Source organism: Rissa tridactyla, chromosome 6 (genome assembly GCF_028500815.1).
Source record: "Rissa tridactyla isolate bRisTri1 chromosome 6, bRisTri1.patW.cur.20221130, whole genome shotgun sequence".
In the NCBI taxonomy this organism is placed as follows: domain Eukaryota; kingdom Metazoa; phylum Chordata; class Aves; order Charadriiformes; family Laridae; genus Rissa; species Rissa tridactyla.
The window spans coordinates 65137099-65156357 of NC_071471.1; the positions used below are offsets into that span (position 1 = coordinate 65137099).

General features: G+C 41.6%; 1 protein-coding gene across 1 annotated transcript in view; it reads right to left on the reverse strand.

The window, feature by feature from the left end:
* The window catches only part of GFRA1 (GDNF family receptor alpha 1), a 150103-nt gene that overhangs the window by 44515 nt on the left and 86329 nt on the right, over window positions 1-19259 (reverse strand). The window contains exons 4-5 of the mRNA XM_054206710.1: window positions 18073-18412; window positions 1106-1215 (exon numbers count right to left, since the gene is read on the reverse strand). Of these exons, the coding sequence (XP_054062685.1) occupies window positions 1106-1215; window positions 18073-18412 (450 nt within the window). The remainder of the gene's footprint in view (window positions 1-1105; window positions 1216-18072; window positions 18413-19259) is intronic.

Genomic DNA, 19259 nt, shown 5'->3' on the forward strand with positions numbered 1-19259 from the left:
TATGTTATACCCTTTGCATGCTGTCTTCATCTCTTAAGTCGTAGAAACATATCCTTTGAAACCATCACATCTTGTTTTACCAGTTGCCACAGGGACTTACCTCACTTGTTAGCTGCTACAGTAATAAGAATAATAAAAATAAGCCAGTGAATATAGCTTTCAGTCATTTTTCAGCAAAACCAACCTATTTTAGAAATATTTTATTTGGGATATTATCTCCAGAGACATTTATTTAACAGCAGGATCTGCTTCAGGGCCTCAGCTGGGACCTTCATGGCCAACAGAAGGGGATATTACTGCATCGCAGCAGGTGCAGCCTGTAAGCTTAAAAACATCTTATCTGGTGGCCTTTAAAATTTGTTTGTTTCAGAGTTTTGACATTCACTTATTCTTTATTGCCCAACCATGGTATTTCTACAAGTTCACCTTCCTGAGATGGTGATTCTCTCTTTCAGGAATCAAATGCTGCGTGTGCTATACGGAATCTGGCTTGTACAAAGGCATCCTTGTGCCCGTTGACAGCCAGGAAGATGACAGCAAACAAAATTAATTATGCTGGGGAGGGAAGGGGATTTCAGAGGATAAATTTGGTCTCAGTTCACTTCCACTGACAGGCATCTTAGACAACATTTAGAGTGGGCAGAAGGATATCATGGAAATAATAGCAGCTGGAAGTGAAACAAGGTTGGGTTGGTCTGTCTCATTCCTCAAACGTCCCGCAGACTTTCCCCGAAGACCAAGAGGTATTTACCCAACCTTGTGATGACAGCTGCAAAATCAACCAAGCCGCAGTTTCACTTCTTGTTTTTAACTTCCTACTTCGCGGTCCTGTCCAAATTCAACCGCCTTAATAAGCTTTACTTTGTAAGCTTGAATTTATTCCAAATTCAAGCACCTATCTCTCTTTATCTTCTACCTTTAATTTCCTTGCAATGTACAAATTTACCCCAGGAATCTCTGCAAGGCAAACCAGGGCCAAAACGCTTTGGTGGAGAAATTTGCCTAGTATCATATTCCACATTTTTTATTTCATGTGGGCCTTCAAAATATAGTTTGAGTGCTTTTCTTAGCCCGAGCAAGCCCCCACCCTTCCCTGCCTCCTTACCAATAAGCCCCGAGTAAGCGAGGAGGCAGTCAGCATAGTTCTCCTTCAGACAGCTACTAACAGACCGTGACTCGGGCTGGCAGTTTGTGAAGAAATCTGCAAGGCGAGATCTGCAACACGAAGAAAAATGCATATCTTTAAAAATCAAGCCTGCAGGCATTCTTACCTTTCACACTCTTTTTGGTTTTTGGACAAGGCTTAATATTCTTTAACTTAAATATATATTGGACACATTTCAGCTGACAAGAGTCTCTTTCTCAGGCGCATCTCTTTGCAGAACCCATTTTTGAAGTCAGAACAAAAAAGTGTAAGAAAACAGTAAAAAGGGACAGAACAACAGGGCAATGCCTGCCCTTTACTAAAAGAAATGCTCTGCGTTTTCATGCCAAAAAAAAAGACAAAGAGCGATTTTATCATAAGAGCAGTCATTTTGCATGGATCTGAACTCTAACTGGAATCTGTTACTCTACAGATTCAGAACACAGCTTCTGCTGTTTTACTGATTACACAAAACGGTATGTTTGTGCTCATAGAGTCCTCTTACTACATGGCTTGAGGCAGGACCTGCTTTGGTGCTGCCCCGAGTTTCCAGGGCATGGGTTTACCCTTGCTCTGGGCTGGCCTGCAGAACCAGCTGGCACGGGCTCCAGGGCCCCCCGGAGCCATGGTACTGAGAATCTGTTTGTTCTCGTAAAATGTGCATTTATCCGAAGTCTACAGTATTGAGCCCAGGGCTGAGAAGAAAGGAATGCGTGCTCTGTATCGAGTTCTGCTGCTGAATGGCTGTATTATCTTCACTTACCTCAGTTACCCCATGTCCGAGAGGGGGAACGCACAGCTTACTTGCAGAAAGTGCTTGAAGACCAGGACTGAGGCCATATTGCACCTAACAGATCACTCCTACGTTGGAAAACAAGACAAGCCCTAACAGCTAGGAACTCTTCTGGTTATCCATGCTTTAAAGGCCACAAAATGCTCCCATTCAGGTCTGTAAAATTTGAGAGGTATCACCGAGGTGGGTCAAGGTCCCACATCCTACAGCCGCTCTCCTGCCCACCTTGGCCTGCTCTCCTCACCTCCACTAGTGCTTTCACTTACACTCGTAAACTGGGAGCAGTGACTTTTGTTTATTTATAAAGCGTCATTTAGACCTTTATCTCCATGAACAAAATCATTTAACCTCCCAACTTTGACCTTCTCTGAAAAAAGGGATGAAAATTTTCTATTGCGTATAACAACTCACAGTGACGTTTCAGGATCAGGTGCTTAATCTTCGCAAAGCCCTCTCAAAATCAGGATGTAACCTATGCATTTTCAGCACTGCTTTAGCATTATGTAGATTTGCAATATAAATGTTCTTTTTTAGTTTTGCAACGAAAACACAAAAGTTAGCAGAAACAAGTGATTTGCAAGTGATTTACTTTATTTGTTTACATGCTCCAGAGACTAATTATCTTTGTTTGCTTTATTGTTTTACCGATCTCAGAACGGGATTGGACGTACATCGTTAATTGGCCTGAAAGCAGTGATGGGCAAACTTCAAAAGGTTCACAGGCTTAGTTTGAGAAAGCATCCTATAAATAGACTGTATGCAAACTGTACCTGAATTTATCTGAGCTATTCTCATGACCTCTTTTTAGTTCCATCCCTCGCTGACTGCACTGACACCAGCAAATCCATCGTTGCCTTCCAACCACAGTCAGCTGTAAGCTGTCCACTCCCTCCCTTCCCTTATTTAACTGTTTAACCTTGAGATGGACATCTGTACCCAGTTGCCTTTAACGGCTTTAAAAAGTCAGCCTCTCTACTGATCCTTCAAGATGCCCTATACATATCCATAAATTTCTAAATTTCCATACTTTGCTGGTGAATATATACTGTACCTGCCAGGCTGAGAAGAAATGGATTGCAAGGTATGGTAAGAGATAAATAGCAGCACCATGAAGATAATCTGTGCAAGGAAACGATGTCACTGCAGTGATTCCCCTCTCAGTCAGTAATTAAGATAATGGCTTGGATCCAGCCTTCTGAGCAACTGGGAACAAAGGCAGTTGACAGTTTCTAAGGTTTTTACAAATTCTCCTAATACCTGGATGAAGTCTGTTTTAGGACCGAAGACAGCCTATTACATCTATCTTGTATGAAAAACCTTTGCCACGGTAGAAAGAGCAAGCCTGCTGTATGTGCAGTATTTTTGCTTTTCTAAAACAAAGCAGCTCCTCAGATTTGAATTTCATTATTTATGTGACCACAAATCAATCTTTTTGGAGATGCAATTATACAATCAGCATCTTGATAATCCTGAAAAACGTTTCTTGCAATCATTTCATTATTCTTAAATGTCCAGTTCTCCCTCAGATTATTAGGTGCATTGGTCCAGAGATCATTTACTACATTCCTCTTCTCTAAATGTTTTTAAGGACTGATAAGTATGGAATAACACCAGTCATTTCCTACCCAGTCTGCTTAAAGAATTTATTTGTTGTAAACCCTAAAGGAGGCTAAAATTGCTCTGCCGATCCCTTTTGCCTACAGCTTGATTTCTATGTTAATTTCCAAAGAATTTTCGTGGTCATAAAAGGTAATGATCTGACAATGTTGCCCATTTAAGTTTTCATAAGCCAAATATAGTTCAGATAGCTCTGGTCTCAGCATTACTGGACATCATCATACACCTCCTCCCTAGTGAGCCATCCAAACTCCATACTATTAAAGTTCTCAGTCTCTCCTGAGCTGTTAACTACACCTGATATTTATGTGGATGCATTTCCACTGGAGATAAAGCCAGCAAATAAAAACAGAGACAGACCTCCATCTGCCATAAAATAACTCCATTATCTTCAGTGAAGACCTGCGGATTAACACCCACTGAAGATCTAGCCCCAAACATTTCCAGTAGACTGGCACTGATGGAAGTGTGCTCATCAGCAATACCAAAGCAGTGGAACTGCTCTTTAACTGGAGAGAGACAAATTAGCCTAATTAGGAACCACAGTATCATCTATCCTAAAGTATTGCACATGATACTAAGAACTGTTTGGGTAAAAGAGACGATCCTTTTAGGGATGCTGGAAAAGATCATTCAGATGATAGCAGTGCTATAAAAAATACGCATACTGTGTTCTGTACTGTAGGAAGCAAGGTGTAGGTAGTGACTTGTGGGTAAGTGTCTAACCCCTGATTGAGCACTTTGGTAATGTAGAGAACAAACAGAACTTGCAACACGTGTGCGTTCGAGTGTGCACAATTTTACGCATGCAATGTGCATATATGTATCTATTTGCTAGGTGGCTGGATGGAGACAGGCAGTGTTATATTGTACATAACATGTGGCGCGACCAAATTTGAAAGGAACTATGAATTTCTTTTTCTGTTGAAGAATCACAAATCCTCTTTGTGCACAGCAGCATTAATGATTTTTTTCCCTTCCTTTGCATGAAGAAAAGGAACTGAAGAGAACCACACAGAAATTGTCTTCCTTGAAAGAAAGAAATTCCTCTCTTTGTAGGGCAAAAAACCCTCAAAGTCCTATCTTAGCCCAGGAAAATCTCCTCAAAGTAAACCGCAGACCTTCTGGAAAGCTTGCTTTAAATATTTTGTATACCACTAACTGAAAAAATAAGAATAATCCTATTGGCAAATTCAAAGAAAATCTGCTCAAACAACAAACAGTCTTTCTCAGAAGAAGAGAAAAAAATCCCAAACCTGCTATTCTCTAATGCTTTGTATTAGCACCAGTAAAATTTGTAATAGTTAAAAATACAAAGAAAACAAAGTTAATTTGTTTTCCTTATGATAGTGGTTCTTCAAATACTCAGCAGGATAAATCAAAACTTTCAAATTGTGCTTACAAATAAGCTTTGTTAATAGCAGTATTGTATTTAATCTGCATATAATTTTTGAGGCAACTTGATTTTATATTAACACAGCCTGTTGCGTAGGCAACATTGATTCGGTTTTCACTATTTTTTATTCTCAAGCTTTTGTAGAAGTTCTTTGATGTTCTGAAATTATCTTTGATATTTATCAGTTCTCCCTCTTTAAAGTTGGTCAACTCAGCTTCGGTACTGGTGCAATATTTAAAAGCATGATATTAATGATGAAGTTGCAGAAAATTTCTAAAACTGCATTTTTAGTTTGGCTCTGTTGTAAATCATGGCCTACTGGAAAGCAGCTCCACAAACTAGCTGTGAGTCCTCCCCAGGGTGTACCGCTATGGCTGGGCTGGCAGGTGTTGGTTCCTCTTCTTTTTTCCTCTCTGGCTATACGCATCTTCAATCGCTCGTACACGGGGGCTGAGCCTCGAGAGGGGGAATTCTTCTCTCCTAGTCCTGCCCTTGCATTGGTGATCTTCAGACCAAGAAAGACACTGAATCCGCATCTCCCGCTGACTGCACGCACGTACGCTGCGATGTCCAAGTTTGTGGTTACAACTACTTGCCCTGTTAGTGAGTGAGGGCTGTCCTCTGCGACCACCTCGTTGATGTTCGGTGAAGACTGGACGTGCTCACTGCCCCCTCTCTTTACATTGCTGCTTGTGTTCAGGTACCTATTTATGGCTCGACAGCAGCAATATAAAGAGTACGTAAATGCCAACGCTGAGTGACTGGGGTGACTACGCTAATTAGTCAAAGCTGCTCCGGCGTCTAGACACCATTTGGCAGACACGGTATAGTCACGTAAGGGAAGTGCTGCATCAATATTCAAAACAGCAAAGAAGTATAAATCTGACACTGAAAAAATTCAGACTAAGTCAATGAATGTGTGTCATAGTGATAAATGACACCATTATAGAAAAAAAACAAGCCCAAAGACTTGTTCTTCTTTTGTGGGGGTCAAATGCAGTATCCTCCTCTGTAGCTCCAAATAGCTCCCGTATAGCTTGGGTGGTGCTATTTCTGCTGGGATGCAATAGCAGCAAGAGGGGTTGGTATGTGGCCAAACTAACGGCTTCGTTGTTGGAGGAGCTTTTCATTTTCTCTTTGTTTCATAAACACACAGTGAGTGGGCAGCGAGAAAATGAGGCAAAGGCTACGGAAGAAACTCTATCAACCAGTGAGCCGAAAAAAGCCTCAGAGCAGCTCCACCACAAGAGAGATGACCCTCCCAGCTCCTAGTAACAGAGCTTTGACACGTTTTTTTTTCATTAAAGATGCTAGAGCTGAGTGATACTAACACAACTCATACCTCCTTAGTTACATACACACACCATTGAGCACCTGCGAACAACTATAAATTTTGACAGTTTTTTTAAATGGTCATTTTTACATATACTTATTAAACAGCAACTACGTTATTTTTTTCAGCAAAAAGGCTGTTTTTTCTTTGGTTGCTACTCTCTTTCTCAAACAATGACGGTGTCCGGGCCCTGAGGGTACTAATGTTCCTGCCTACCCCCAGGGCTTCCCCTACCCAGCCTATGGCCCAGGACCCCATCCCAGCCCCCCCAGGCCTCAGCCCCCCCCCCAGATGCTGTAGGACCTCGGTCTCCAGCCCCCTACAGCCCTGCCCTGCCCAGCCATGGGCCTCACCGAGACAGGTCCACCCATGGGCTGATGTCCCAACCTGTCCCCAAGGAGGTGCCTGACGGCTGTCCCGCTCCCTGGCCGGGTGGTGGGACGAGCCCTGCCTGCAAGGTCCTGCCCTCCCTGTCCCAGGGTCGGGCCCCACGATTCCCAGGGAGCCCCCAGCCCATGCTGCACCCTGGCTCAGCATTTCTACCTTTTGGGAGGTGGGAAAGAAGGGTGAAAAAGGCAAGGTCTGATGGCAGACCATTTGGCTCCCAAGACCCGAATACTGAAAGCTGACACATGAGCAGACACAAACCTTTTGCAACACTGCCGGAAACCATTGCAGGATCTCGGGCACCAAATACCAGGTCCTAACCAAAAGAAGCTGCTTTTTATCTGGTTTTGTTTCTGTTTTGTTATTTTAAATGACTGGCAGCGTAAGCCCCTGCAAATATTTGATTCTGGACTCGATTTATCTGTAAAAATTTTGTTGTTCATCTGGAAGTAAAATACAGACGATCCCCAATTACATACAGGCAGCCTATTTGGATTGTGGAATAACTGGACACAGAAACAACCAGAGACCACACAAGATGCATTCAGATGCCTCTGAGCATCACGAATGCTTGCTCAGAGCATCAGGCACAGGCACAACAGCCCACCAAAGCCAGTTCCTCCAGCTGAGCACCCATGCTCCACCCAAACTGGCTGGCTGTACCGTGTCCCCCACCATGTCTGCCAGTACCAATGTTATCCAGGCTTTTTGTTCACCAGGGGCCTTCTAGGCACCTAGTACCCCAGGTAATGGAGAACTAATTACTAGAAACACAGTCACGCAAAGTGAAAAATATTTCCACCTATGCATATCTACCTTTTAAAATTAACAGTACAAACATTGCATTCTTTCTATTCTTCTATTAAAAAAACCCCTAATTTTTCTGAGTAACAACTGCTCTAAAAAAGACATACCCCAGACCCATGTTCTATTACTATATTTTATGCAAAGCAAAATAAAGTTCTATACCATTTTCTGTTAATGTTTCTCGTGTCATCTGCTAGAGACCTGTTAGATCTTTTTAGACAATGTCTGCTACAGAAAATCAAAAGAACTTAACACAACACTAATCTCATAGTTTATCAATGTTAGTTAAATCCTCTAAGTGACTCAAGATCATACATGAGAGTAATTTTAATTTAATATATTAGGTCTCCTTTGGGTTTAAGGAAAACTACTAAGCTCAAATGCGATTCTAAACAAGTATGATTTATTTGCAATTGGGTAATATAAATATTTTTATACTACTGACCTTTTGTGTAATAAAACCAATTTTGAAAAATACGGTGCAAATCCTGAGCACAAGGTAATGCAATAAAGAATTAGAACAGCGATTCTCAGATGCAGTGACACAAACCAGAATTTTCTCTTTCTGTTTGCAAAAAAATTACCTCAGACCATTTTTTAGAAGCCTGTTTGAGAGAACATCTGGAAAGCATTCCACAGGAAATCAAACCTATATTAAATATGTTTTGCGGGGCTCTGTTTCCTTGCGTTGACTTTAAGCATGCATAATGTGTTTCTGTCTTCTCAGCTGCAAAGAAAACACTTCTCTGAGAATATTCCACCAAACGATAGGCTGAACTGTCACTCTGCGAGTTCTATCAGGGGATGCTGGTGAGATTTCTATTTAGTCTATCTGTCTTTCTACCAAATCTCTCCAATAACATGAACAAATCCACTAGCTGCTTTCCGAGTACCGTGAGGTCGTATATTTTTATTTTGTTTCATTTCCTTGACGCTGTTTAATTTGAAGCTTCTAAATATAAATGACTGTCATGTTTAAAGATGTCCAAGCCTCAGAGTGTCTCTCGATAGCACGTTACTGAGGAAAGAACTAGTGCATTACGGATAGAGTTGTTCTCACTTCGTTGGCTGGGCAGACAGGAGTGTCTTTGAATTACAGGCCGGAAAGCTAAGAAAATCATTGTCACTCTCAAAAAGCAAGCCAAAGAAATTAGTGCCACCAGAAGCCCTTGAATGTGCCACTGGATGCTTAGATGTTTATTAACAACTATATTGTGAGGGCACGCTGAAAGGATGTGGATCCAAGTATCTGAGGAAGACGTCCATGGCAATAATATTCTCTGTAACCACTTGAATTAACTACAATAGAATATTGCTGGCTCAAGCATGAAACTGTTGTGGAGTTTGGAGACAGAAAATGATCCTAAAAGTCCAATACAATTTTTCTCATTACCAGAAAAGTTTCTGTTGGCAGATGCACTGGATCATCAGGTTTCCTAAGGTTATGCAGGGATGCTTTCTGCATAGGAAAATCCCTCAGTGGCACTGTGGTATGTGTGGTGGCATTCCTGCCTCCACACAGATCTGTGTCCCCTTCTCAGAGACCTGGCTAGAGGAAAGAAAGGGTGCCCAGTGTGTCCTTGCAATTGTGCAGGGCCTGCAGACAGCCAGCATACCTGAAACTCATCCTGGAGCTACTCGAAAAATTATTCCGACTTCAGGAGTAAGACAACGCATATGAAATCAGAACTACAGCAGATAAAAGCAGATTAGAGTCTCTTTTATGTGAACTCTTTTTTTCATGCACAAAATAACCCCATCAAACAGCAAGTCGAAAAGTTCTGGCAGTAGCAAACCAATATAGCATTGATCCTATTCAACATGTTTTACTTGCTTTTAGAGGCCATATGTTTATATAATGCTAGTACAAAAAGCACTGATTTGTAGTAAAGGATTGGAAAATAAACCATTTTTACCAGTTAAGGATGATGTGGCTGTCTTAAGAGGATTTTTTTTTGTCTCCACTGTCAAAAAACCTGAGCACAGCCACTGAAGCTGAGCTGACAGCCTGTGTTATATACAGATGTTTACAGAAGTTGTTCTGAAAGACATTGTCCATTCTGAAGAATATACGGCAATGCTGCATGATGGCCAGTTACTGCGATGTATCTCCAGCATTTCACAATGCCTTATTAGAAAAGGGAGCATCATAACTGAGAGGACAAGCACTGTAATTTATGCTTAAATTGGAACAAAAGAAAATGAACTGAACATTCAAACGATATGGTCAAGTTTTAATTTAACAGAGGTCGTAGTCACATGTGCTTTATAATAGAAAAGCTTGCTATAATGGTTTATAGAATGTGCCTGAACAAATGTAGTGTAACCACAAACATGTGAATGTAAGGTCATCTATTAATAATCTTAGGCAAGGGTCACAGACAGCTCACAAAGAAAATCTATATTCAACAGTAAACACACACCAGAAAACTTGTCACTTGTTTTCAAGCCGGCAGATAATCAAAGCCGAGGAAACAACCACCACCTCTGCCGAGAAGCCTTGGGAGATACTGGTACATTTACATCTGACTTCCACTTAGCAGTAGTTACTCCATCAGTAACATGGTAGTGCTCAATGCACAATGAAAGCAATGCAATTTCTGTTCAGTAAACATTAAAATGCTAAAATTTGAAAATATGCATGTGGATGTCACTAGCTCTGTTGAGAAACAAAGTTTTATTTTTAGTTCCAGTGCTTACATTTTCTTGCAGCTATTTTAACAGATGAACTGCCACCAGAAATATTCCCTCACTGGGGCCTGATGTAGAATGATACAAATAACCTTTACAAAGTCCAGCATAATGGAATGGTAAAATCAGTTGACATTCTTTTAATTAGCACTGCCTGCAGATTTACCTACACAGAACAGGAATAGCCAAATTCATCCCTGGAATAAATCCACTGGAGTCACTGATGTCAGGAGAAGTACGCTGGGAATGGACTTAATATAATAGCTCTGTTATTCACATTAAACATACAGCAACTTCTTGCCTGTAGCATGTACATGGTTTGAGGTAAATGAGAAAACATTTTGATTTATTAAAGAAAATGCTATTGTGTGATACATACACCCTTTCTTTGCCCCAGGAACAGCAAGTTAGCCAAATGTGACTGGGTTTACATTAAAAGGGATCAAAAACCTTCTCTTCACCAGATTTAACAGATTAGTGGGTGGATGCTACTCATGCAAACCGGTGGATGCTGAACTCCTGCTCTCTACAAAAATCTCTCAACTAACAATTCAACAAAACAGCGGTAGCTGTACTCTTACTGGAACCCCATCCAGCAAGGCAATTAAGGGCTTGCTTAACCGTAAGAACATGAGTAGCTCCAAATTTAGATCTCTGTTAAAGTGTAATGCCAAATTTAACTTTCCTGGATTTCAATATTTTTGACTAAACATGCGTGAAACTGCTTATGGAGTTTAATCTTTCCCCCCGATAAATGAACAAAACAAAATGGGTCACATTTGCCCTGCTGTAACTCCCTTCCTGGCTCGTCCTTCTAATCTGTAGTCTTCTTTTTTCTTATCTTATACAGGTAGTTTTCCTTTCTCACTTAGAATAACAAAACAAGCCTTTTCATGCAAAATGATGATGAAGGACCACATTCGGGTGACACAAACACCACCAAGTTCTCAAAACTGAAGTTTACTGGTGGCTGCGAGTACTCCAGCCCACGGAATCATTTTGGCTGAAAAGGGACTGACATGGAAGGCAGGGTATCTAAATATGACCTATAAAACTCTAAGCATTTTTATCTGAGTTTATTTTATGATTGCTGTACGTTCACACACACGTACTTTATTCCCTCCTTCACTTTTTCAACAGGCAATAATGCATATTCAGTGCCACAGTTTGTTCTTATCCTTAACAGTAACCAGAAAGGACTAGCAGGATCTCAGCCACGTCAGGGATGCTGCCAAAGCTACACCATGCAAAACAGAAGTCGGCCGATTCAAACAGCTCTGACAATGTTGAGGTATAACTTGTGTTTTGCAGATAATGGCCACAAAAAAATTACACTCCCTTTTCGTGGAGACTGGGTTTCAGGAATCGGCAGAGGTTCTAGCCGACTGAAGGGATGCCGCTTGGAGAGTTTCAAGCTCGCCTGACGAGGGACATCAGCATAAAGATACTGTCTAGTGTCTAGTTACTGCTTCTTGGAGCATAAACCCCCCGTGCGTGAGGATCTCTCCGCTGTTAAAGCACAAAGTGATGTGAAAGTTGGGTGCAGGAATAAAGCTGAGCCATTTTTCTAATTACTGTACCCTCGCATCTTTGCGTCTTTTGGAGAAATGTCAATCATCCAGCAAGCTTTTTAATCTTCGAGACCCTCTTAAGCAGAAGAGAGAGGGCATAAATGAGGACTGGCCGAGCAGATCCTGGCACGGCAGAATGAGATCCATCTACACATTAACAGGGACAAAGCAGTCTTGTTTTGCCGGGTGTTCTGATTTTGGGATTCCAAAGGGATTTTATGGATATGTTTTAAGGAGGAACTGCTTGATTCATTCTGAGTTTGATTCAAAGGGAAGAAATTTAAAATTACCTTTGTTTATGAGGGGAGGGGAGAGTAATATTCTTTGTTACTCTGCTAATGAAAGACAACAATGTAATGAATCATGTAAGGAACCAGACGGGAAGAAAATAATACAATATTGCAGCACTTTCTAGCTTTACTTTTCCTTCACTTGAAAGGGTTTTTGCTTATTTTGCAGAGACTGCATTAATATTTTTTTCCAGGCTAGCAATTCCCCACACACATACTCCACCACACCATCATGCTTTCTCTGCAGAGCACAGCAGCTTCTGCCCCAGCTCCCCCCACATCTCATTTGTTGGATTTTCTGAACTGCGATCACTCATTCCTTGCTATTAATTCATTAAAATGAATTAATGCCTGGATTTTTTTTTCACGTAAATAAATATGGTACCTCTAGCAATACATGCATACATATATATACACACACACACACACACTTACATACAGTTCTACATATAAAAATAATTCTTTGGCTACAGGCTACGCTTATAGATGTGAGGTGAGCTTGTGGGCATGCTGCAGGATTTGGGCCAAAAGGTAGCTTTACAATTTTTTCTGTCCCACCTGGTCGTGTGCAGACACAGGCCCTTTCCTAGCAAAGCCCGGGTGCAGAGAGAGAGCGGGGGGGACTGGCAGGCAGCCTGAGCTCAGGCCCACCCCGTTACCCTCCAGACATCCCACATCTAGTGCAGGGTGAGTCAGGCAGCACACCAGGTTTTTCGCTCACTTCCCTGACTCAGTCTCCAAACATACAATACAGGCGTAGCCTGCATGCCTCTAGAAATCAAGTGTCCCTGTTTTAATGTCCTTAACAGCATTACAAAAGCTATGTTGTTGTCCTGGTTTTGCATACCCACAGCCAAACAATCATCTCAAGGAGCTGCCAGACAGCTTTGAGTGCCAAAATGATATAAATACCCCGGAGGGATGCAAATCCAGCTCTGTTATACAGAACCGTATAATGCTACGGTGTCCTTCAAGAAAATATCCACCAAGTGTCCTTTTAACTCGTAAAGTTAGAGCCAGTCTGAGACCGAGCAGTCAGGCTTAGTAGGTGGCCAGCTGAATTGTAACCAATGCAAGCTACAAGGCTCAGAAAGGGAGGTAGCACCTATGTTTTCCCCCTCATTTTCTGAATTACAGGTGATCACTGGACTGTGGCAGGATACTGAGGGAGGCAAAGAACAACACACAGAGGAGCAGGTGAGGAGGGACCGTAAGTGGCCGTAATAGAGAGAATTCAAATGCGTCAGAGAGACGGTGAAAGTCAGATAATGACTGGGACATCTGGAAAGAGGAGATGAAAGGAGACTAAACTAGGGGAAGAGGCATGAGAAAATAGCAAGGGAGAAAGTGAGAAAACTGAAACATAAGTCTAAGGACTGGAAAATTTGAGGAGAATTTCTTCTTGCCCGCTCCCCTCACACATGCCCTTAGTGCACTCCTCCCTGCTACCCATAGTTAACTTAAGTTCATGTTGCGACTGAAGGCGGCTCCCATCTGACACAAGGTGCTGGGCTCCCCCTCTGCTACAGGAGGACAAAAAATGCTGACTGCGCATCTATAACATCTCATCACAGACTTGCCTACGGTGTCGAACCACCCCCTTCTCCGGCAAATCTTACCCACGAGGGCCTAGGGTTTGCAGTCAGCAATGGTACCAGTTGCAGGAACAGCCCAGAAGTCACAGGCAGAGAAGCCACTTTTACAAACAGGTACTTGGTACAAAGCACGGGCAGATTTGCATTTGGTACCCGCACTTGCAGACTGGCACATGCCTTATGGAAAAGGCGCACAGATACAGTGCTTCCCTTTCCACGGTAAATTATCGTTAAAAAAGTTCAACAGAATATAAAAGAAGGAAAATTAATTTCTTGGCAAGTTTCTTACATTTTCAGGAAACATAGCAAGCAGCTGAGCTTTTGCTCTAGCTTTTACTGTGGATGAACTCTTTTACGCACTGATGAAAACGTCTGCTTATCTTCACCCAGTGTTCTTATACCTGTAGATGCAGATAGCTTTCATACAGAATTGAACGGGTAGTTGCAACGAAATTAAAACTGGATAGGACAGGTGACCAGAAACCGCTCCAGAGGTAAAACCACACCCACGAAAGCACATCTACAAAGATTTATCTCTCTGAATACACAGTGCTGAAAATATCTTTATTGTCTTTTCAGAGAGATGACCCATCAGCTGAAACCTAATAGGACATTTCATTATTACCCTTCAGACATCCCACGAGGAAAAGTTATTTAAATATATTATGCAGCTATTTTATCTTTTTGGTTTTTTTTTTCCCCCCAGTATCAAATAGCTGTAGCCACCAACATGTGCCTTTTGCAGAACTAAAGGAAAGACATTAAGAATAGTATTTCTTTTAGCCGAAAAAACAAGGTTCAAGCAGGTGTCATCTGGAATTAGTCAAGAACTACTTTCTGGCTGTTTCACCTTAAAAATGAGCCTCCACGATTTGACCAACCATTTTGAATATAGTAATTGTAGAGGACAAGAAACATGCTGTTACTGGATTCTGATATTAACAAAAATGCCTCACTTTATGCTACCCTTCTTTTCAGATCTTTGTAGCATATGACAGGATTGATACTGTACTTTTAATAAATAATGTGTCGGTATCATTATCATTCTGGCCAGCTCCTTCTGCGCATATCCAGGAGACAGAGGAAGTATGCAAATTCAAACCACAGATTATTAAAAAGACCAAACTAATGACCCACGCTTTCACTACGCAGAGAAAATAGTATTTGAAATACCGTCAAATGTGATAATGGCAAAAACGGAGCACACTGCCCTGCATTTACAGCAGAATGACATTTTTAAAACATGCCAGGCAACTTTCTGAAGTTTTAATTGGTGGCTGAAGTGATCAGAACAGGAGGTTCCTCAGAGGTTTGAGCTACTCCAGGACAACTTCATCAGTGAAAGTTTTTGACGGTATATTGACTTTCCTTAGAAGTTTTGTTTATCATCATAATAAAAAGGATCTCTAAAGGCTTCTTTTTGTTCTTGGGGGGTTTTTTTGCTTTGCTTTTCAGTGAGCATTGACAGGCATATTTGAGAGACGGCAATCAGTTTCAAAGTTGGATATGGACTGGGATACAAGAAGCGGCAGCAGAAAAATGATAACGAAAGTGAACCATTCAGTACTCTGATGAAGCTGAAAAATTAGAACTGTTTACATAAGTCAGAACTTATTTGCATTGCCTGACATTTTTGGTCTCTTTTTCCCTCGTTTGAGAGTTTATGTTATATAACTGATAGATTAATGAATAAAAAAAGAACAAAATAAGCAAAGCGTCCTGCCATCTCAGCTAGTGGTAACCTGCAGTTTGGCCAAATCGCTTCCCTGCTCTTAACTCCGTTTCAAAAACAGATTCAGTGATATATGCATCCAGGACAAAGCTTTTAACGAGCATCCTAAACTGAACGTTTAAATACTTGTTTGCACAGGCCTAGGTGATATTTTACAGAGTATGGGCAGACTCATTTGTACGAAGCAGCATTTGTAAACCATTTGGGAGTGCACTTTCAGAAACCCTTTAGAACTTGTCCCCTTTGTCTTAACTAGCATTATGAAGAAGCTTTAATAGATGTAATAGGCACACAAATAATAGTTTCTAAAGGACGCAGTTTCACAGTAGGCAGAACATGGTCTCAAATGAGTCTCCCATTTAGATACTCTTTCTGATTTCAAAATTAAATAGAAGTTATCGGAGTTACAATTATATGCCTACTGACTACTGCTTTTAATTATTCTAAACATATCTGGAATTACTATGTAGACTGATATTTATCAGTGCCGATACTTTAAACAGCAGGGAGGAGATCTCCCCTCTCTCTCCTCCCCTGCCCAAGTCCCTGTTTTCCTGGGGAACAAGGGGAACAAATCACACCAGCTCCCTCTGAGTGCACAACGAGTCACAGACAAAATGTCTTGCACCGTATTATGGATAGGCTGGAATAGCTCCTGCTGCCGATTCCTCCTCTCCACGACAGTAGAGAGGGAAGGTATTAAAAACACTAGCAGTTTAGAGAGCTGAGGAGGTATTAACGCCTACGTGAGATGGAGCAGCACACCAAGCTTGCTTTACCTCCAGCACAGGACCTAAGTGCCACCCTCACTGACTCTGCCCCAGACCCCGCAGGCATTTGCCCACCCGTTCCCTTGTCGCAGTGCTGCCCCTCACCCTCAAGCCACTTCTCACTGAGCCTTGGAAGAGTCCACACTTTCCAATTTTGGTATTTTAAAGAAAAGAAGCCACAGGAAGAACCTATGAAGAAATCCATTTTCACCCCAGTGCCAGCTGCGACTTAGAGCGACGATTTTACTAAGAGATTTTACTAAGCGAGCAAAGATTTTACTAAGCTTCCCTCTGCAGCGTTGCAATGGAGAAAGCACATCATCAGACTCATGAACTCGAATTAAACAAAATGCCATTAAAAACTTAGCTACTGAGACAACATAGATTAAAGCTGACCAAAGGAAAACACAGTCATGAGAGAAGTAATGGCATTAATTTAACTAAGTAATTCCTGAACACTACAGCCTGAATAATAGGAAGAAGTCTCCCTATAAAATCCTCTCTCCCATTTCATTGGCACTGTAACACACTGGAAGTTTGGCAGAAAACACAGTAAAGATACTGCAACTCCATTAATTAACTGGGCCTGCATATAGGGAAGACAAAATATTTAAGCAAAAAGACTAATGGCACAACATGGAAATGGAAAAGAGGTGGTTCTGAGACTACTTGCACCCAGCTTTCAGAAACTGCAATAGCATCAGCTAGGAAGGCACTGAATGCAGCTCAGGGGACTGAAATGAGAACCCTGCTCTGATTTAAATCCGCTCTAGTTTGGGGCAGCATGAAACTGTCTCCAGATTTCCCCTGAGCCATGGAGGATAGGATGCCGCTCGCCTCCTCACCTCTGAACAACACTCAGGCACACCTGAGGTGCTGTGGCTAAACGTTTAAGATCAGCAGTGGAGATCTCATAAACAAACTTCAAAGTAAATATTTTACCAGGCATATGTAAGCACTTATTAAGATTCATATCATATCTTCAGTGTCCTTGGCATTTTACAATAGTGTTTATTTCCCTGTTTGCTAATTCACAGAATTGGATAATCTACAAGGAATTTACACGTTAGAAATAAGCAAGATTCTTGGGTATAACTTCATAAATAAGACATTAGCACAACAACGTTCTAATATAAGCATACACAATGCAAAGTAGGAACAAAGCATTTCCTAAGGGCAGAGGAGGTCCTGTATGTCACTGAATAGGCGCTGTGTGACAACCTGGAGGGAAGTCACTGAAGGTGAAAGGACTCGGTTTGTCCTGTGAAGCCACGCTCTGTCCTGCCTCTCCGGGATGAACACACAGAGGAAAAAGGCTGGGAATTAGGTCAGTGAATCAATGACCCTCCAGTTGTATTAGCCCAGCACTCTTGCCAGGGGAGGGGAGATAAAACAATTCCAAGGCTAAAACAGCTCTACGAAGATAGTGGGATCTAGTCTATAAACGTGGACTCCTTTTTTTCCAATGAAGAAAAACCATATGAGTAGTCTGTGTATTGCGACCATTTATGAAGTCCAACATGTGGCTTGTATTCACAGTTATTAGTGCTCACACATAAGATTACAATGAAAATAAATCCCATTATAATGAATAATTCTCTTTTCACCTGGTCACTAATGGGACATTAAAATCTTTCTGAGGTACCATTTACTAGAGACACCTAATGAAAATGTTTCCAACAAAAATCTGTAAAAATTAAACTGGGGGTTTAAAGGTTCCTCCGTGGTACGAGGGAGTAGCTGTGAACAGTTTTGGAGAAGGCACACACTGTAACCAGGTGCAGGCTTTTGTCATTCTATTAAGGATGTCAGAGACATTTGTTTTTTTCCCTGATTCATCCTTTTCCCTAGTGGATATTCTGACCCTTAGTCCTGGCAAATCCAGCAGTACCAAAAAGTTCTCTCTGGTCCCTCATTAATCACTCCCCTGCCATGTGCTATCTTACCTGCAGATGTAATTCTTCTTGCAGGATTCTTGTAAATTCAGGCAGTTTGGTTTCTCCCTGTCCTCATATGAACACACAGGAACAATAGTCTGCCGTCTCCTTTCTGTACAGGCTACGTCTCGACAGGAGCAGAAGAGCATCCCGTAGCTGTGCTTTGGGGGAACTTTGTCAAAAAATAGCCGGAGGGCCTTATGACACTTCCGCTTGTTACAGATCTCATTAGACGTGCTGCTGGTGCAGGGGGTAATGTAAGCAGATCTGAACCTCTTGCAGGTATCATTTAGGTTACAAGCTTTTGCTGCATCCAAGCAATTGTTCCCCTTTGAAAGTACTGGCTCCACTAGAAAAAACAACACAACAGCAGTAAGAAATGCGTCACATTTATATTGTGTTTCGATGTTTGTGTTTATTTCACTGTTAATGAGATCCTGATTATATATTTGTTACATACAACACTTTCAGTGCCAGAAACCGTGACCAGTCCTTATGTTTGTTAGAGTAAGGGTTTAACAAGTGAACAAGAGCACAGGCATGCGTTAAGATCAGAATGCTGGCAAATAAATGAGGATTACACTGGGCAGGCTGTACTCATCTTCTTTGTAGCAAACATGCAGGCTGAATATTGGGTAAGACTTGGTCTCACTAAAAAGCTATTAAAAACGCTGCTAAATTGGAAGGGATAAGTTTGGCCCGTGGCACAAGAACACACTGACAATGTGGGCTCCTAACTCTGGTTTTGTAAAGCTCTGACATTTCTTTATTTTTCCCTTGAACATTATAAATGGCATTCAGCGTCTACACCAGGTAACAACATTTGAATATAATTTGTGTACTCTGCAGAATGTAAAAGCCACATGCCTGTTAGTACAGTTCTTGAGGTATGAAAACAGCCCACCCAGACAGAAAGGAAAGGTGCAGCCCCACGACGGGGAGCTCTTTAAGGCCACCCACAAGGTCTGTAAGCTCCATGCTTAGTTAAAGACATTGTTATAAGCTCTATAGATGCCACCTGAACCCTGGAAGTTTTATGAAGTTTACAAGCTTTGAAGAAGCTGATGCAGAATTAACAAGTGACTGTGAAAGAAACATTTTAAAACAAGTATGTCTCGCGCTCTCTCTCTCTCTCTCACACACACACACGCATGCACACGCTACAAGAAGTTACAGAAAAATTGAAACTCAGATAA